Consider the following 21,177-nt stretch of genomic DNA (forward strand, 5'->3'; position numbering starts at 1 on the left):
TTATTTAGAATTCTTATTCTTTTACTCTATAACGCACATAATTTTTCTCTGGTAAACGACGTATCCAAAGATGTTTCCTGAAAGCAAAAAGGTTTCCAAATCTTTCATGTCGTATCTTCAATTCTTAAGCCAAATTATGTCTAAAAACAAACGAATCTGAGAACATCACTACTTCCAGATGCTGAAATGTTGGTACAACCAAAGAATAAAACCGGGAATGACCATATATGGTCATAACCGTTTTGTTCATAAAAATATCAAGGCTGTTAATATTTTCCTTGAAATGTGTTAAAATCCATCGCCTGAATGTGTTAAAGATGAACACGTTAGTTCTTTAAAAAAATCTTACCTTTTTATGAAGACATTTGCAAGCTTTCTAATTAATTTACAGTGTTTCCTTTTTAGAAAAACGACGGCGTCATTTTACTCTTTGGCAGCAGAGCCGTCAGTCAATTGAATTCTCTCTGTGTCAATGTCAAAATGCTGCGGGAATTGCATCATGATGTAGTCGAACGTTATAATTTCATGTGCAATATCTTGTCTGATTTTATGACTGAATAGCATGAAACAAGTGATCGAAGCACATGAAGAAACGCTTTTTAATTATTCACCAAAATCGAGATGATCCCGAGAGTTTTTTGACATTTGTTTCCACGTGGTGACTGTCATATAAAAAGTCGACGTGTTAATATCAGCTCAGTTTTTAGTGGGTATTTTTAAAGCTTAGCAATTCCTTGAGCAATGGAGTCCTTAAACATGTCGAAGCTTAATTTGTCGAGTGTGAGGAGCCAAGCCTCTAATGATACTGTGATAAAACCCGAGAAACCAGAAGTGAAGATTGAAACAAGTGTAAGTTGTGTTAACTTTTATCTTTGATATGTGATATTGCATTGTTCTTACAATTTATAACGAAAGCTAAGTGTATTACTTTCAGAAATATTTTTTTTCATTATGACATTACTTTTCTCGGATTTTACTTATAACCATGTGACAGTCGCGCCTCTATCCAAAAAGGTCCTTTGTTCCGTAATATTCTTCATGTAACTTTCCTAACATATGTTGTCATAATTTTTTTATAAAAATATCTTGACAATTATTAACTTAATTATCTTTTATTCTAGTCATTGCTCACTGACCCTGACGACGAATTTTATTGCGAGTACAGAGACGACATATGGAAAAATCTACTAGAACAAGAGGCACAAAAGCCAATTATTCACCTCCAGTCGCCACAGGTAAGTTGCATAATTATTACTTAAACTTATTAAATTAAATCAAAATACAAGTAAGCTTCTTAGTGACTAAACAGAGATATTTTAAGTAAAATGTGAATTCAAAAACAATGTACAATATAAATGGTAATAAAGCCACATTATCAAGACAAAATGTATATATTGGCCACTACTGTTAAAGTAAAAAAAAATTTAAAGGAGTAAACACATCCTAGGCATCGCCAGTTGATTTATGTAGGTCTAAAGGGAGTTACAATTAATATGGTCTCATACTAAGTAGTTTTTATATCTATTTTACATTTTTCCATATTCTAAGTGTGTGGTGTTTGCCTCTTCCCTTGTATTATTTCCTGGTGATGCCCATGAAACACACTTTTATATAAATTTTACTAATATTATAAATGCGAAAGTTTAGATGGATGGATGGATGTTTGTTAGAGTTTGTAGTCTAAACAGCTGGACAGATCTAGATGAAATTTGGCATAGATGTAGAGGATACTCTGGAAGAACAAATAGGCTACTCACTTTTTTTATTAAATCCACGCGGACGGAGACGCGGGCGAAACCTAGTTTATAATAAATGGATCAAAAGAGTTAAATTTGTCTAAAATGTTGGTACACATAGCCTCCAGTAATCTCATGCCAGAGATCATCTAATCATCTCTATAATTTCTAATAGCCAGAGACTATTAGAAATTATATTTCTATAGAATAAACACCTTTAAAATTTATATTTTTACTATCTGGAAATATGCCATGTATCTTTTTCATATGTACATTTATCTAATGTCTTATGGAGAAGGGAAATATTGTGATATAACCTGCACATTTTAGTAAAGAAATTTGAAAATAAGTTAGTCAAACTAAGAGGCAGTGTGGTTGACTAAGCCCTAGTCCACTCTAAGAGCCTCACAGTAGGGATAACAAGCAAACAAACAGAAAATCTTCCTTAACTGTACAGTAAACCCCCTATAACACAGTTAGAGGGTTCAAATTGTAGGAATCCTCTATATAACAAGTTTTTCTACACTGCAGAACCATAAATCACATTGTAGTCAACCTTCTATATCTGTACTATTATTATAAAGAGAAAATATCTGTATTTCCTATGAATTGAAACAACTTGATAACTACTGGGCCGATTTTATTATTGGTGGTAATTTACACATTATGAGGGCGTATGAAATTTGTGTTACGGATTTACTGTACATGGCTAAACTAAACTCATAGCTGTTTTTTTAAATGAATTATCATTACATCTGTTTTCCTCGTCTATATAAGATTTTTATCTTAAAATTATCATCCCCCGAACCTTATCCTACTTCTGTAGGGTTGGCACCAAGTTTGCATCCTCCAAATAACTATCATCTGTTATCTCAGTCATCACTCTCTTCTTGATCTTGTCACCTTCCACGCACCTGTTATCTTAATAAACTTTTAAATTGTAATTGATGCAACAGAATGTAATATTTCATTATCCTTTCATATTGCAACTCTGAGAGTGAATTGTGTAATGTGATGCAATATGCTGCATGTTACAAGTTACTCAATAATTTTGTTGTTAAAATTTATTTTCTATAGGCCTTTAAAAATCATGATTTATTTGTTTACAAGTTAAAATAATGAAAAATCAATTTGAGACCAAAGCATGAAATACAACATTGTTTTGTATCCCATTTAAAGTATTTACTCTATAATGTAAATGCTTTTAATAAAGCAATGCAAATAATTTAAGCTTATTACAAAGATATTTTGATAATAGTTCAGATAGTTTATGCTTCCGTTGCAGTCATTCTCATCCTTTTACCCAATAAAAGAACTCTTATACCTAAAATAATCTCACTAATATTACAAATACGAAAGTTTAGATGGGTGGATGTTTGTTTGTTAGAGTTTTTAACCTGAACTGCTGAACAGATCTTGAAATTTGGCATAGATGTAGAGGATAGTGTGGAATAATTAAGAGGCATTTTTGTAATTCCACACAGATGGATTCGCGGGCGAAAGCTAGTACTAATAATAGAAGAAAGATTTGTAATTATGTAGCCGTATACATTTATTACTATAAAGAGGAATTATTTGTATTTTTATATTTTTGTATGTATTGTATAACTAAACCTCTGGGTCGATTTTGAAAATTCTTTCACCATTAAAAAGCTACGTTTTCACTGAGCAACATAGATTATATCTTGTTATTAATTTTTAATTTCACGCAAGCAACCGCTATAAACAAATAAACATCAAAACTGACCGATTTCCGATTTTTCAGTTGGAATTCCGTGGCGCTTTAGTGCAGCAACTGCGTGACGTCACCAAGAAGCTTAGCCTCACGCTAGCGACGCTGCACTCGGCTGTTGCTCAGCTGGACTTGTTCATGGACGCGCACAGACTGCGCTCCGATAGACTCACACATGTCGCTCTAGCCTGTCTCAGTTTAGCAGGTATGTTTACATATATACATACTCTTTTCAATTCAAATTTATATCTTAATAATATTATAAATGCGAATGTTCGATGTTTGTTAGAGTTTGTAACTTAAACGATTGAATGGATCTTGATGAAATTTGGCAGAAATATAGTCTGGAAGAAAACATAGATTATTTGCTAAGATTTTTTCAATGCCGCGTGGACAAAGTCGCGGGCGAAAGATAGTTAAGAAAATGTTAACAAATATGACACAGACATGTTAAAAAGTATTTCCACAACTGTTAACTGCGATTTGGTATAAATGTAGTACATACTGTGGAAGGAAATACAGCCTACTAATTGAGTTTTTTCCCTATCTCTATGGTATTCGATTTCGTAGCTAATGTATGAATGCTGAATATTGACATTCTTTTATTTTAATTCTGCGCTTAACAAAGTTAGGGAATGCTAGTGTATACTAATATTATAAAGATAGTGAGAGAAAGATTTGAATTTTTGTGTGTATTGAAATAACTCAAAAACTACTGGGCCGATTTAAAAAACTCTTTCACTATTAAAAAGCTATTTTATCGCTGAGTAACATAGGCTATGCAATGTAACTACTTTTTAATTTCACTAGGACGAAGTCGCGAGTACCAGTTATTCTTAAATGTATTTGTTTACAGCTAAAAGTGAAGAGAAATTAAGTCGAGCGCCAACATTGAAAACATTATCCAAAGTGAGTGGGGTCCAGCTCTGCGGGAAGACGTTCAGGCAACTGGAGTGGATGGTTGGCCAGCACGTGCGGTGGAGGCTGCTCGCACCCACTCCTGTGACCTTTGCAGCACTTCTAGCGCAGTACGTCATCACAGACAGCGACCTGACCACTAGACATCCGAAATTCGTGAGGCGCTTTAAGCGCGATGGTGCCAAACTGCTTGAATCGTATTTGGATTTGACATTATCTGGTGAGTTGTTTTTTATTGTTGTTTTTTTGCTCTGTGTAATGTTTTGACAATGGTGACGCTAGCAAAAATACAATCTGTTGACGAAACGGGCTCGCCCGATGCAACGAATTTTGCGTTTCGCCCAAAGAGTGTGCGTGTTAGAGCCCTAATTACTGGTGCCTTTCTCTCCCATTATGTTTCAAGAAAAGGTATTGAAGGCTAATTGTATTTTATAGAAATTGGAACGCATAGAAAGGACAAATATCCCTTCTTACGTCGATTAAAAGCAATGAATCTATTGCAAATGTTTCTTGCTTGTTTACCTTATGATATAAAAATCTCTTAAATTTAAACTGTTGTTCCCAGATGTGCGTTTGAAGGTGGTAGAATCAGTGGACGTTGGGTGCGCGTGTGTGGCGTGCGCCCGCGCAGACCTAGGACTATGCGCATGGCCCGGCTGGCTCGCTACCGTCACTGGCAGGAAACCCACCAGCGTCGCTCCTATCGCACGTTTACTGCAGAGGTAAGATGATTCATTTGTTAAGAATAACTTTTACAGAGATAACTTTTTACAGAAAAAATTTATGATTTACCTTGTAAGTTATTTAACTATTTAAGATTTACTAATTTCATATATTAGTTATTATAAATCCTGCTCGAAGGACCAGACGAAACAAATAAAACTTGAACTTGAGTACTAATGATGATCAAAGGCCGAAAAGACGCTAAAAGCATAAGAGAGTTGATGTCCCTTTTGGTAGATATCCTTTCTATTGGTTATAACACAGAAGCGAATATTCTGATATCTTTGTCCACAAAATATTCTATCTCATAGTTAAAATTTATTTAAAAAAATAATTATTCCATTCCAGGATGATGCAAATATTGAAATCACGTGATGGTACCGGTGACTCCGAGATAGATCAGGGCTACAGCAGCGCTAGGACTTCGCCAAACCTGACACCATGTCATTCCCCGAGCTGCCAAGTGTCTCCGGCTACCAGTTCTTGCAGCACATCCAGTTATATCAACATGGACTATCGGCAACGACCAGTCACAGAACGAAGGTTAGATAATGCTTATTCCGTTCTAGATCTTTCAGATAATAATCCAGCTCCAAATGTCAATATTCAAGATTACTATCGTTTACCGACAGCTATAGATATGACATGTCAAAGAGTAAACAACCCAGCAGATTATAGATTCTGTAGATCTTCAAGGTTGATCGAAGCCAGTTTAGATACTGTGACACCTTCTAATGTAGCTGTTAAACGTGGTTTAGATACTAATATAGAGTTGGAAAGGAAACGGTATCGCTTAACCTCCCAAATGTCACAAGTTGTTCTTTGATCGCTTTGTTACTGATAGTCTTGTCCGTGTTCATGAATTTAATGTTCCTATATAGTTGGTTAATGTATCCAATGAAATTGATTTCTATGTACCGAAATAATTGAAACTATGCCAGTGATCGGCAAACTTTTTAGCCAAAGAGGTATATGAACATTGCAATTAAAAATAAAGAGAGCCAAATCTGCTTGTTTTGTAAGATTTTGTTAAACTAAACAAGTACTACACTAAATTATATTAAATTTCTTATGCTTGCATCTTCTTGAAAAGTTTAAATAAGTTTGAGCCGCAAAATAAGATTCTAAGAGCCACACGTGGCCTTGAAGCCGATTTTGCCGATCACTGTTTTAGGCTCTAATTCTTAAAGATTCCAATTTGAATATAGATTAAAAAGTTTTCATGTGTTATGTTACTCATAGAGTAATTAATGTGACATAGAATAAAAGATTTTCAACAGATAATAAAACTTTTCTTAGCTGTATATTCCGAGTTATCTTAAAAAAGAAATCTGTTTCATTGGTGTTAAAAGCAATATTAAATGTATTGTTGAGCTTGTGTATTGCTCAAGATATATTCATGAATATGGACGTTTTTCGATGAAAACTAAACTAAATGACGTCGAAGATATTGAAATCCTTTGAACTGTATTAGGGTACATTGCCTTATTCCAATATATGCTAAAAATGTTATTACGTGATAATTTGCCACAGATTAATTATTGCGTAGACAAGTTGACACCTATTTTTAGTTTAGAAACGTTTGTAATCTACGACACAGTGTTTATTGTTTCTTTTTAGTGATGTGACTTAATTCGATTTTGAATCGAGAACCATTTTTTAACAAAATTTTAATATTGAATATAAAAATTCATACTCTACACACACAAATTTTCGGTTAGAGGTTATTTTTAGTTTAGTTGAAGTTTTGCGGATGACAGATTCTAATCGTAACTCGATTCTATTTCACAAAACCATAAACAGTCACATCACTATTTGTACTGGAGTTATAATTATATTTTATGGATGATATGTGTGACACTGTAAATGCAATAATTAATCTGTGGATTACAAAGAGGGAACAGTGTTGCCATTAAAATAATAATTATTTCTCGCGCAACATTTTTCCCTCTAGTAATGTTACTATTATAGCAATAAAAACACCATGTATATTAAGGTGTAAACAAAAATATATCAACGGCTTGGCCTTTAATGACTGAAATTTCTTTTAGTATTATATACGAACGAAATATTGCATACATTGCGTAGATTATGACAATGTAATCATAGAATAGATAGAGGTATAAACGATAAATTACGTTTTCACCATATCCCTTAAGAAAATCTTATGTTGTGTAGATACAATTTATTTTTTTATTATCTGTGCCTACTACTTCTTGCAAGTGTTGCCATTTTATTAACAGATTAAAATCTTTGAATCAACAGGGTAATGGTGAAATTGAATTAAATAAATATGCCAGAATATTAAGTATTTAAATGACGCAATGGCTGTGCTGTACATTTTGTATCCAATGTTAAAGAATATGCATAATGAGGATTCAATTTGATAGTAATTATGTATTCATTCTTAGTTGAATTGTCGAAATTATTGTCTAAACAATAATTTTGTATTTAGCATTTATGATGATTGAGAAAACAATGTTAAGGCGATTTAATTCTTTGGTGATTGAATGTCATAAGATTATAACCTAACTTTCTGCTGCCAACGTTTCGGAAAAATTTGTACGATGGCAACATCGTAATAATGTCAATAGGTTACATGCATTTTATGCGTTATAAATCTTTACTCTATGATCTTTTTACTTTTTAATCAAAGTAATTTTTTTTTTGGGCTGTTTATTGTACAGCGAATTTTAGTTGGACCAGTTTCTTTTGTTTTGTTTATTCAATCACCTTAATGTTAATACAATGTAGTTAATAATATCTGGAATAGCAAATGGAATGACATTTCTTTAGAAAATTTCTTAATGCCACCAAGCTGTTTTGGATAAGGGAGTGGTTGTGATTAAAGATGTTTGTTTTAATTTATTTTTTTAACATAGTGTATATATTTTAGCGGAATTGTAAAATGGAATGGAATTTTTCGAGTAATTTCCGATTTCTTTCTTCATCTTTTTTTACTTAAAAGATTCTATTCCATTAATTTCTTGTGACACCTATTTTAGTGACTTAAAAACGGGTGTAGGTGTCACAGGTTTACTTATTTTTTTTTTATTAGACTGTCTTGTTTTTTTTTATTTCGGCTAGGTTATGCGCGTTTATGTTGATGAGAAGTATACTCTCAGTTTATGTAATGTTACCATTTATTTTGTGTTTGTCATTGATCTGATTTGAGATTTTTTAATCGCGGTTTAATATGTAAAGGACTGTATGTGACCAAACCATTTGTATATACGAAACTTCAGTAATTGGTACCTTTAAAAAAGCATTTACAATGAGATGTAGGCAAGAATGTTTATTGTTTAAAAACAGTGTGTTTCTATGTATTTTATTTTCTATAATAATCAAATTTCCGTACTAAATGCAATTTGAATAAATTAGTTATTTGTTAAATAGTGTTCCGTAATTAAAATCTGTTTTTTTTTTTCTTTTAAATTATTTATACTGTCTGATTTTCTTCATAAAAATCCAATCTATAGGCGTATTTTAAATTTAAATGTATTTCGAAGGAAGTATCATGTAGTACTAATCCATTGTTTCTATTTAGCCAGTGCTTCCGAAAAAGATTGTTCTTAGAATAGGTAAATTAATGTAATCGTAATATTATGTAATTTTAAATACTGCCAATGTAGTTATCATTTTTAATCCATCAATGAAATTAAAAACGAAAGCTTTATACTTCATCACAAAAATGTGACAGAATTTTTTTGGCTCTACGTTTCAATGGCCTTTGCCTTTTAACACAAATTTGACAGTTGACTTTAAATAATGACAGATGTATTTATTTTTGTTTTAAACTTGATAGAAAGTGGACGTGTGAATAAGTACGCATGAAGACTGAATGTTAAGTACTAATACGAATGGTATTGGACTATAACGGAAACATAATTTTGTACTCTAAAGTTATAAAGACGCATTATAAACCTTGAAATAAAATTATTTACTTTTATCGGAGTTCTTTTATTTTAAATCCCAGTAGATCGCAATTTTACATCGAACCATGTGCGATAAAAGAACACAGTCGAACTGAGTACGATCTTTTGTGAAGTCGGTCAAAAATGTCCTATAGTAGATATATTTAGGAAGTTTTATTAATTATATATACTAATATTATAAATAGAAAATATCTGTATTTTTTTGGATTTTTGTGTGTGCGATTCACGTAAAAACTACTGGGCCGATTTCAAAAATTCTTTAATCATTAGAAAGGTAATTTATCTGCAACAGGCTGTATTTTTCTTTTCACGCGGGCGAAGTCGCAAGCAACAGCAAATCTTCAATAAACTACATATTTGTCAAGGGAAAAGTGGCTGGTAACATTAACCTATATTGTAAGAGGCGGATCGATGTTTTCAAGTGATGTTGACCTTAAGAGCCTCTTATGAAAGTAGTTTATGGCCTTAAAGATACTTCATTACAAGGTTACATCTTCGCGATTTATTCGTTGGATTTTATGACACCTTTTTTTACTTTCTAAAAGCAAAGACCATGACCGCTTTTCACATCAGTCACTGGCTGCTTATAAAAAAAATCTCAAGTTATTTTTTTAAAGTAGATGAGTTTTCCGCCCTGCCAGTATTTTAACAAAAGCTATTGTTTGAATTGTTTACGCTAGAACTTTTTGTTCGTGATTCATGGTAGCACGAACAAGCATAATTCATTGTATTTAAGCTTAGTTGCCTTTTATTTTAGTTTAACATAACGAAAGGAGGTTCATTTTTCTTGCATTATATCATGTTACTCAAAATGAAGTGAAGGAATGAAAAACAGGAACAATTACGGATGATCGTAAATGCCTCACAGGACTTCGGATAAGCAGCGACAACACGTATTTGGAAACCTTAATAAGTAATATGATAATTTTGTAGAATTGAAATTATACGCTATTTTCAATTACCGCATCCATAAGTAATGGTATATAAAGGCTAAATAAAACTCCAATGTATTATTTACACTCATTTACTTACTATAGAATGTACAATGGAATATCTAGTAGTTATCTTTGTGCCGTAAGGTAGGTAAACACTCAAAATTGGAAGATTTATAGCAAAACTAACCTAGTCTATATACCGATGTTTCGTCTGGTGAGAGCGTCGGAAGGCGGGGCGGGCGGCGCGGCGGGCGACGGCGACGGCGAGGCCTGCATTCGCAATGCAGGGCGCACAGCCCGATGCCAGCGCATCCGGATAGAAACAACGGCAAGGCCAAGGTCCTCGTCACGGTGGCCACTTGCTCTCCCCTCGACCAGCGTGGTACGACCACAGTATTATCCGCTCGCGACCAGTAACAAGGATATCTAGCTCCGACATACCCAAAATTAATAGTAAAATTGTCGCAATCAACCACCGGAGGGTACCCGCATCCCTTTATATTGACGTAGAGTACAGCGGGCCGCCATTCTTCGCTGTATGCTTTATATTTCACGTGCAATTGAATACATTTGTAGGCGTCGCTCGTGCAACCTTCCCTGCAAGACGCCCAAGTGCAATTATCCAGACCAAGTCGGTCGTCACGCCTCTCTGTCACGCATTCCGCGGGCACTGGGTCAAAGTCGGCCGCTAGGGCACTCAAAGCTGGATCAGCGTACAATGGCACTAAGAACAGGAGTGCGGAACCTCCGCCACTAAGAATAGTAGCTAACACAACGGTTATGTACTTTGTTAGTTTTGCGCGTGTTTCTCCTCTTCTGCGAGAAGCACGCACCACCAATCTTTCTGAACTTCCACCTCTCATTTTTATGCACTGCCTCAACCCATTGTGAATGAATATCACATTCTACATTAACTTCCCTTTAGGCATGCGCTGAATTCACACATGCGCATTGTAGAAGTTTGCAAAAAGTAAACTTGGGAAATAATAGTATTTTCAATGTTAAGATGCGATCTTAGAAGATGTAAATAATACATACCCATATTTTCAGGACTGCAGAAATTAACTTTATTTTATAGGAAAAATATTATGACTTACTGGCAATCCCATTAATGTTGACATAATGTAATGACACATTGACACATGACAGTTTTTTGACGTAAATCAAGGGAGAGATATTTTCAATAAAGTTTATTAAAATAAAAGATAAATAGTACAGAAAAAAGTAACTATAAAGTGTCCGCCTTTTAATGTTGTTTTAGGTATGTCCTTCAGATTATTAACTTCGTTTGTATGTACCTTAAGACAGACTCTGCCGCGACATCCAATAACAAAATCAGGTATTAAAATATAATTATTACACGTGTCTGTCCATAACTTCACTCTTTTATTGTATGTTATTCTTGTCCATTATTATTTATGTAGAAAGAAGTTTATTTTAACATGTTATTTTATGTTACGCGCGTTATTTTTTTGCTTCATTCAAAACATAACCTCAAAGTCGGTACACAATCTTGGATAGTTGGCAAAAACAAGTCTATAAAGTGTATATCATAGTAAGCCATCTTGTATGTTTGTTATTTTCATGACATTTTTTAGGTTTACAAATTAGGACTGTCACAGGAATGGAGACAGCAGTTCAAGCAGACCCTAAAAATGTTATTGGTAAGTAATCATTAATGTTGGAGGATCTAGATTATTTTTAAAGCACCCAATTGTTATCATCAACTAGTTGTCACCTGCGTCTCGGTTTGCAGAATTAAAAGAAAACGTACTTACTAGTCTATGTGTTTCCCTATGTGCTAAGTCTATGCAAAATTTCATTGAAATCTATTCAGCAGTTTAGATCTTGAAATATTAATAAACAACCATCGGAACTTTCGCATTTATAATATTAGTAAGATTATATTATTTGGATGAATTGAAAATGAATTATAAATGTTACACATGTTTTGATAAACATTTGCTAATTAGTGGCTAAAGCAACCTCACATTAACTCAGAATCACTATTGGCTATTATTTTAAGTTTTATTTTTAAGATTGGTCACATTTCAGAAGTGGAGACAGCAACACCAAAAGAAATCAGTGATAAACTGGTCAGTGATAAAAAATTTACTCGTTACAAGAATCGTAACAAGCGTCAATGGGAAGATGCCAAGGATGTAAAAGAAGATGGCGAGACTGATGGAAAGAAACCTTGTAGTTCTCCTTTCGAAAGAGTAAAAAGGAAGAAAATGGCAATGCTGTTAGGATATTGCGGTGTAGATTACTATGGAATGCAAAGGTAAGAATGGAAACATGTTTGTAATATAAACTTATTTTTGACTGACTTCCCAAAAGAAGGAGGTACTCAATTCATCTATATGTTTTTTTTTTAAATGAGGCTGTTCATTAAAAATATATAAGAAAGGTGTGCCAGCCCTATGGGTACTCCCATAAAAAGGGATAAAGTAGTAGAGATGATAAGAAGATATCTTTAGAAAAATTGCTTGTTACTTGATGATAAACTAAGCCCTTGTTACACATACTAAGAACAATCTATTGATATTAAAATATTCAAAGTGTAGATGGATGGATGGATTTTTGTAAGAATGTTTAACCCAAAAGACTCAATGGATTTCAATAAAATTTGTCATAGATATAGACTATAATTGGAAAGAACACATGAGCTTTCTTCTTTTTATTTTAAAATTCTGCGGAGAGAATCTCAGGCCAAAGCTGTATATATAAGACAAGAGATCTTATTCAAAGTGACACAATAAAAAAATACAACTATCAAGAAAAAGAAATTGAAAACACAGTAATTTTCATTAAAATGTTTTTTAGGAATCCTGGTGTAAGGACTATAGAGGAGGATCTGCTGAAGGCATTATTTGAGGCAAAGTATATCACAGAGGAAGACTTCAATAACCAACAAAATGCACAATTTCAGAGAAGTTCAAGAACTGATAAAGGAGTCTCCGCAGCGCGACAAGTTGTATCACTAAAGTTACGTAAGTATTTAACAAGTTTATATTTGTACAAGCTGTTTGTCAGTATGTAGTTGTGCGGAATAAATAAATGGTAATAAAATCTGTAGCTTTATAATGGTGAAAGATTTTTCGAAATTGGCCCATTAGTTTTTGAGATTACATAACATACAAATATACAAATGTTTCCTAGATTTATCAGTACTAGCTAATTCGTCCGCGTGAATTAAAAAAAAAAAAGTAAGTAGCCTATGTGTTCTTCCAGAGTATCCTTTACCAACACCAAATTTCTTAGAGATCTGTTCAGCCGTATAGGCTACAAACTCTAATGAACATCCATCCATCCAAACTTTCACATTTATTTAGAAGGAGTAAGATAAGAACAGTATGAGTTTCATAATAATTAGAATGTAAATTTTTTTTATAGCTCTAGAAATAGATATAGAGGAAATCAATAAACGATTACCAGAAAGCATAAAAGTATTTGGTGTGAAAAGAGTCACAAATAAATTCAACTCTAAAATCAAATGCAACGCACGAACATATAGCTATACTCTTCCAACTTTTGTATTGGAACCGAAATTAGTCAATGATGAAGAGAGAAAGCTATACAGGATAACAGAGGACAAATTGAAAGCAGTTAATGATGTACTGGCTGTTTATGTAGGAACAAAAAGTTATCACAATTTTACAGAAAAAAAGTAAGTTCTAAGACACAAAACAGTGCAAATAAAAGTCATCGCGCATTGCTCCACTTTACGCCCACTCAGGATCGTCCTTCACCCGAAGCTAGAGTGAGATAAAGATATAAATAACAAAACATCTTTTTTTGTTTACTCGGGTGGAGCGGGGAGTGGGTGAATGTGGATAACCTCAATTTTCTACCTTTATTTTGTTGATTTATTAATAAATTTTTATTTCAGACATTACCAAGATCCTTCCGCATCAAGATATATGATGGGGTTCACATTAGATAGAGTTTTTGTTGATTCCGAGTGGGAGTTTGCAGAGTTACTAGTGAAGGTAAATTTTGTTGTATTATAACGTGACAAACACGAAAGTTTGGAATTCGCCAAAATAGCGAAATAACCGCTGCTTGATGTTTGAATTTGAAGATGCATAGCCTGTAACAGAAGGGCGCACATGAAGAGGATATTTTCCCCTGCATGTCATTTATGCATCCCACCTTCTTATAAAACAAGGGTCAAGGGAATAGGACTTATGGCTCAACCTTTTTTCAAAAAAAAAAAATCAGAAAGTAGTAGTTATAATAAACTAGCTGTTCTCGCGCGGCTTCATCCACAAAAAATTATAAAAACTTTTATTGTTTACATTTGTCAAAATCTTATTTTTTTGCAAATTTCAAAATACTAATTACCTTACTATGGCAATCTTGCTTCTTGATGTTGGCAGCTCGTATCGTATGGTTCTTTCCCACATTGGGGTTTTTATCAAAACATTTACCCCCTAAGTTTAATGGTGTGAAAATATATAGCCTAAAGCCTGACGTAAATGTAGGGCTTTTTATTAAAAAAAGAATCATTCAAAAATATGCTGCAATTGCTGAGAACTTAGGCAACAAAGAAGTGTGTGTTTACGCTTTATTATAATAGTATAGATGTACAGTCAGCTATAAACATAATTACGGGGTAAAAACAGTAGCAATGTTTATAATTTATTTTTTCAGTGTCTTTTTGTAATCAAAAGTGTAGTTTCAAATTACATAAGGCAAATACATGTTAGTTTCCCCTAACAATTAATAACCTCAGTCCAACTTTTAATAAATTTGAATTTTTAGGGTCAAAGTTTCATGCTGCATCAAATCAGGAAGATGGTTGGTCTGATGATAGCAATAGTGCGAGGAAATACCGATATTTCTACGTTAGAGAAAGCATTTAACAAAGACAAAGTGATGATCCCGACTGCACCTGGTCTCGGATTAGTACTGGATAAGGTAATACTTTTTTATTTACTTATTCATTTTAATGTCAAGTCAAATAGAATAAAGGATGGATAGTTTTATAAGAATGTTTTGATATTCAAATATATATCTGTTAGACTTTGATGGTTCCTATGTAGCGACAATCGAAAATCCTATGTAGTAACAATTCTGAGATTGACACCATCATTTTTTTTTCATATTGAAGAAAATTAATTTGTGTGTAATGTAAGTTAGAAATTGTAAAAATTCATATTAATGTTTTATCTTGCAAGCTTTCTAGATATATGATAGTTTACTTAGGAGCCATTGATTGATTTTTTAAAAGAATTACAATACCTTTTTTAATGTTGCCGAATTACAAAGAGGTTTTTATTATTAAATTTTCTCCAGTTACCCCGAAATGGTCCGTTACTTAGGGTAGGCTCCGAGCCCCTCGGTGGGGACTTATAGTAAGCTGGTGATGATACCCCGAAATTACTGGATTTTATGCCTGTAAGGTTTTTACGTGTTCATATAAAAAGAATTAGCTTACAAAGAGTGTCTTCTTCGAGATTATGTTCTACATCTGTGCCAAATTTCATCAAAATCTATTGATCCATTCCGGGGATGCCTTCTAACATCCATCTAAAATTCGCATTTATAATATTAGTACTTAGTAAGATTTCTTCTCAGGTACATTATGAAAGGTATGACGCAAAATTCAAAGACAGCCACGACAGCCTCACTTGGGAAGAACAAGAAGAATCAGTGAAAGCATTTAAAAGGGATAGAATAAACCCTAACATAGTGAAGGGTGAAATTGAAGGGAATTCAATGTTATTATGGCTCGAGAAACTTGCTAAACACAATTATGAGCCATCGGAAGAAGTTCCCAGTGAAAAAGAGAACGGACAATTGAATGAAGAATCAGATGATGAAGGTTTAGATGATAAGGAAAATGGTGATGAAGTTGTGATGAATGATGAACAGAAAGATTATAAAATGAATGGAATTGAGAAAAGTAATGAATCAATGACATAGATAAGATTAAAGTGTATTTCTCAAATATGTCAACGGAACTTCGCACGAGTTATCGAAGCGTAGTTGTACGGGAGGAGGTGAACTGCTGAAGGTGAAGAGGTGATAAATGTTCATTAAACGAAAAATGATGATAAAGCGAATAATCAATCACTATGAGAGTTTAAACTCATCAAGCAAATATTTTCCCTACAGAGTAAGTACAGTCAGCTACATAAATGTGTAAACGTTCACAAATCTATAGAAACTTGTATGCGCTTTCAGTTTAAAGTATATGGTTTTATCTTATTCTTACACTAGCTGTTCCCGCGCGGCTTCAGCCGCATAAAATTTAAAACGTTATTTTATTATTTACATCTGTCAAATTCTCAATTGCAAATGTCAAAATACCAATTACCTTACTACGGCAATTTTGCTTTCTTGATCTTGGCAGCAACTTATTGTCTCTTTCCCACATTAGTGATTTTATCCAAAATATATTCCCAATAAGTTTAATGGCATGAAAATATATAAAGCTTAACGTAAGTGTAAGGCTTTTTATTAAAGAAAGAATTATTCAAAAATTTGCTGTAATTGCCGACATCTTAGGCAACAAAGAAGTATGGGTTTACGCTTTATTATAATAGTTGTACAGTCAGCTATAAACATAATTACGGGGTAAAAACAGTAGCAATGTTTATAATTTATTTTTTCAGTGTCTTTTTGTAATCAAAAGTGTAGTTTCAAATTACATAAGGCAAATACATTTCAGTTTCCACTAACAATTTATATCCACATTTGTTTTAGTATAGATTTAATACATATTCTTCAATATTCAAGTTTCTAAAATTTGGTAAGTGTACATTTGTGTAGCAGACTGTACTATTCCATACATCTCTATTCTCTTAATTTACTTCCTTAAGCTTCTTTCATATTTCTCTCCATCCATACTTACTTCGGTCTTCCTCTACCTTTGTAGCCATCCATATTCAATCTGAATATTTTATTATTTTATCATTTATGTATAAGATAAATATTTTAATATAAAAGTATATTTAAACATATTGAATTTTTATTTTATTTCCAGTTAAGATTTTGTTATTTGATATTTTTTAAATTCGAGGATTATACAATTACTTTTGCATATTTTGAAGAAAGGTTTCCGGTTTGTAAAATCATTACTGTTTTTCAAAATATAACAAAAACATTAATAAAATGCATCAACTCTGGCATAAAAAGCTTTTAGGTCAAATAAATATATTTGATAATTTCAGCATTTATTTGAAACTAGTTGTTCCCGTGCGGCTTCATCCGCATGAAATTATGAAAATTTGTCAAATGTCAAAATGACACGACACGATGACAACCTTGCTTCCTTGATGTTGGCAGCAACTTTTGATCTCTTTCCCACATTAGGGTTTTTATCAAAAATATTTATCCCCTAAGTTTAATGGTGTGTGAGCTTTTTATTAAAAAAAAAGTTATTCAAAAATATGCTGTAGTTGCTGACATATTAGGCAACAAAGAAGTGTGTTTAGACTTTATTATAATAGTATAGAAGTATAGATAGTCATTTTATGGTTGAAAAGAAACAAAGTTTGTATTTAATCGATTTTATTATGTATTCAAGCTTCTAAACTGGCAATAGCCATCTTCAGAGCACCTTCTCTTGACACATTGCCACCGATGAAGCCAGTACTGTGACAGAAGATGCAGCCATCAATACCTGACACATCGCTCAATACTTCATCTCTGACACCCCACCAGTCTTTGTGTAGTGGCTTTCTGGAATAAAGAATTTTATATTTTATATTTTTATTTGGTCTAAGTGTTGACCATTTCACTGTTTTTAATGGCAAAAAGGAGGTTATCAATACAAGTACGTTCATAGATTATGCCGCAATTTTTAATTATATTTTTTCATTTGAGAAGAAAATAGCTGCTACTCGATTCGGATTTTTCAAAATTAAAAACTATCAAGTAGTTTTTGCCTTTTTGTTGAAAAAGTGTGCGTAAAGTCCGAAATGTTTGTCTTGAAGTCAGTTTACGTTTTCGAATGTCATACATTTACATGTTACGATGAAGGAAAACATTGTGATGCATCCTGCATGTATGTAGATAAGAATTTTACTACTATAGCTAAATAACAAAGTTCCCAAACATCACTAACCTTAACAAAAAGCTAAGAGGATCCAAAGAAACCGCTTGCACTCTCCACGAATTGGGCTTGTCATTAAAAATCACATATTTAGTTTGATGACCCAACCCCATTTCCGTCTCCAAATCAAACAAATGTTCTTTCCATGGAAATCTTTCTTTAAATTCCAATATTGCTCCAGATTTGTGTACCTCAAATCTACTCTCTAATGAAGATTTAACATAATTCCGAGCTGGCAACCATACTGATATTGAATAATTCACTGTAAACAAAAATTCTTCTCTAACCATGTCCATTGCTTTTTTAAATACTTCATTCAAATCAACTTTTTGTTCACTATTCCATTCCGGATTTAATCTGCCAACACGAGCGCTTAAATGTGTACGAATTCTATATTTCGGTTCTTCTACAGTCATTGGTACACCATTGTCTATTCCGTCTATTTCTTCTATAAGGTTTTCATAGACTTTTTTATAGATAACTTTCAAGTTTTCATCACTTATAGGAGCATCTTTAGGTTCGACTGAGCGAATCACTTTTTCTCCATAGTATGCATATACTAGACCTGCAGAACTTAATCTGAAAATAAAAATTTATTTACAATACTACAACAATATGGAGAAAAATGATTATCAAGATAATAAATAGTGCTGATTTATATGTAATAACAGTAATTCAAACAGGTTGTTGACATTTCTGTTAATTCTTACATTAACCATAATTGCATTGCTTACCCTTAATTCCTCCTCCGTAAATTAAGGGTAGGCAACGCATCTGTAATTGCAGATGTTTCTGGGCAGCAGTTGCTTTCCATTTCGGTGGATTCAGGTGGCCACTTACTCGTTTGCCACCTTATATTATAAAAAAAAGTTAAAATCAATGGTTTGCGTAATTTAGATTGTTTCTATTACAACTAGCTATTGTCTGCTACTCCAACCATAGGAATAAGAAATTAAAAATTAATAAGTAGTCTCTTTTTAAACTATTTTCTAAATCTGGGCCAAAACAAGATTTGGTGAGCCGTTTTGGTGTAAATGTAACAAATATCCATTAAAAATTTCGCATTTATATTACTAAGATACAACTTACTTGATTTTATACTTATCACCTAGTTCTGGTCTCACAGTGCTTAATGTTTCATTAAATTCTCTTTGATGATGATCATAGCGTTGTTTTTCGTGGTCAAACACAGCACCAACATCTACCACTATGTCACATGTATCTAACTTCGACATATCTCTTGTACGAATTATCTCCGCGTCTTTGAAGATAGGTAATAGTTTAAGCATGCAGCAAGCCAGGACTTCGTCGCAGTGGAACACGCCATCGTGAGTGCCAATCTGCAAATAGAAAGTTATAAAGATTTGTATTGTAAAAATGACTTCAAAGTATGAAAAACCTGTTAGATTACAGTATTATAACGTGAAGAGTAATTCAAAGTTAAGAAAATGTGATGTTTAATTCAGTTAAACATAATTTAGATTAAATTAAACTGTACCTTCATGATTGTTGAATTAAAACGTTTGATAATGTGGTATTTATTTGATTTTGATGAAAGATTTATAAAACTGGTAATGTTATAGACAATATTTTTAAACATTACGGTAAAACATTTTATAAAAGAAAGTAAATACTACGATTTTTAGACAAAACACTCCTATGTGGATATATTAGGTTAAGAGCTGAGTTGTCATATTTTGTCAGGTGTCAATGTCAATGTCAAACCTAAGAGCAAATGCGTATCAATGCAAAGTCCGGAAAAGTAGAAAAAAAATTAACGACTTTGCCTTTTTGAAGTTCATAAAACATGAAAAAACAAACAACATTACATAATAAATTCTGTGTCTTCAAACATGCACTGAATTAACGTACTTGATTACTTTTTATTTTGAACTTAACTTTTCTGTAGCATAATTTACTCTTTGGAAATACCTCCTGGGAAATGTGCTACTAATATAACTAGATGGCGCTGATTGTTCTCTAACATGAGAATTATTTTTCCTGTTAATTACCAAAATTTTACAACAGAGGGAGCTAACTGTATTTAGAAATCCATCATGCGTTTGCGTTAACATGATACCTCGCACTTTTATTCCGGCCTTAACTATTTTATAATAATAACGCATGAAAGTTTAAATAACTAATTGAGTTTAAGTTTTGTAAAGTATAAGTCTTGCAGTGATTTTTTTAAAATAATTGAGAACATTTTTGCTAAACAGGTCTCACGTCAGTGGGAACCCACATGTCTTGTAAAAATGTGGCCACTATCAATATCTTTTTAAATCGTTAATCGATCATCGTTCGAGATTGCTTCATACATTTTTGTAACATATTCCTATGACGACACATACAGTAATTTCTCACTGACGAAACGTTACGTTACGAATTGTGTGAAAGAGCATATACTAAAGGGAATGATGTCAGATATGACGACTGATAGAGATGTATGGAAGGGCACATACTGTGTCGATCCTCTCTAGAGGGATAAGTTTGTTGATCTTATAATATTTAAATGTACAATTTGTATTGTATACGTATTTATATCGTCCCCCCGTACTACTCTCTATTCCCTCTCTCTCTCCTACTCCCCTAGAAACGGAGAGCTTTTCGACCTCTAACTACGTCATCTCAGTCATCAATCTCTTCTTGATTATGTCACCTTACACGCAATCCATCCATCTCTTTCTACGCCTACCTCTACCGGTGTACTTCCACACTATTAATGTAATTTAATATGAACAGAATTCCAATCGATGCAATCATTTGTTCCCTCGTAAAATATCCATATGTAACTACACAGCCCACCTTTAATAAGATATACTGACCATTAACAAAACAAGAGTCCCGAAATATTTTTCTTGCAGATGCAAAAACAAATTGATACGTGCTTAGTTTTCCAATGGCGCATCTTCGGTTCCAAAACCAAATTTGGAAAACGATAAAACATGTCTAGTGATGTTTGTGTTTGTCGATAAATTCACATATCGATATCGATAATCCACTAAAGATATTTAAAATCTCATCTTCTCTACTATTGTAAAAGTATTTAAGGGTACTGCAGAAATTCTTTAGTTCGACAGATATTGAGTCTTGTTAGTCTTAGTTATTAAACAATAATATCATACTTTACAAT

The 21,177-nt window shown here is 33.0% G+C and overlaps 4 protein-coding genes across 5 annotated transcripts; 2 read left to right on the plus strand and 2 right to left on the minus strand.

Annotated features, from left to right (window-relative positions):
- Nucleotides 1-439: 439 nt before the first annotated feature.
- Nucleotides 440-8,474, plus strand: LOC106110164. Its single transcript, XM_013291884.1, has 6 exons — nucleotides 440-849; nucleotides 1,122-1,235; nucleotides 3,502-3,673; nucleotides 4,325-4,606; nucleotides 4,952-5,108; nucleotides 5,458-8,474. Exons 1-6 carry the CDS (start codon nucleotides 742-744, stop codon nucleotides 5,933-5,935), a joined length of 1,311 nt encoding a protein of 436 aa, XP_013147338.1. The 5' UTR covers nucleotides 440-741; the 3' UTR covers nucleotides 5,936-8,474.
- A 1,623-nt stretch (nucleotides 8,475-10,097) lies between these two features.
- Nucleotides 10,098-10,950, minus strand: LOC106110145 (protein tipE). The gene has a single exon (XM_013291860.1). The coding sequence runs from the start codon at nucleotides 10,840-10,842 to the stop codon at nucleotides 10,162-10,164; it is 681 nt and encodes a 226-aa protein (XP_013147314.1). The 5' UTR covers nucleotides 10,843-10,950; the 3' UTR covers nucleotides 10,098-10,161.
- A 185-nt stretch (nucleotides 10,951-11,135) lies between these two features.
- Nucleotides 11,136-16,275, plus strand: LOC106110175 (tRNA pseudouridine synthase A, mitochondrial). Of its 2 annotated transcripts, none has more exons than XM_013291904.1 (8): nucleotides 11,136-11,318; nucleotides 11,578-11,643; nucleotides 12,035-12,263; nucleotides 12,806-12,972; nucleotides 13,376-13,649; nucleotides 13,872-13,971; nucleotides 14,747-14,902; nucleotides 15,563-16,275. In XM_013291904.1, exons 1-8 carry the CDS (start codon nucleotides 11,243-11,245, stop codon nucleotides 15,908-15,910), a joined length of 1,416 nt encoding a protein of 471 aa, XP_013147358.1. In that variant the 5' UTR covers nucleotides 11,136-11,242; the 3' UTR covers nucleotides 15,911-16,275. The 2 variants fall into 2 exon arrangements, with proteins under 2 accessions (XP_013147358.1, XP_013147359.1); XM_013291905.1 differs by having other exon boundaries at nucleotides 11,138-11,240.
- A 1,208-nt stretch (nucleotides 16,276-17,483) lies between these two features.
- On the minus strand, nucleotides 17,484-19,746 carry LOC106110136 (UPF0160 protein). The gene is made up of 4 exons (XM_013291849.1): nucleotides 19,543-19,746; nucleotides 19,134-19,384; nucleotides 18,057-18,623; nucleotides 17,484-17,671 (listed from the first exon to the last, which is right to left on the minus strand). Exons 1-4 carry the CDS (start codon nucleotides 19,642-19,644, stop codon nucleotides 17,512-17,514), a joined length of 1,080 nt encoding a protein of 359 aa, XP_013147303.1. The 5' UTR covers nucleotides 19,645-19,746; the 3' UTR covers nucleotides 17,484-17,511.
- Nucleotides 19,747-21,177: the final 1,431 nt, after the last annotated feature.

The sequence above is a fragment of the Papilio polytes genome, unplaced genomic scaffold (genome assembly GCF_000836215.1).
Source record: "Papilio polytes unplaced genomic scaffold, Ppol_1.0 DF820844.1, whole genome shotgun sequence".
Taxonomy (NCBI): Eukaryota; Metazoa; Arthropoda; class Insecta; order Lepidoptera; family Papilionidae; genus Papilio; species Papilio polytes.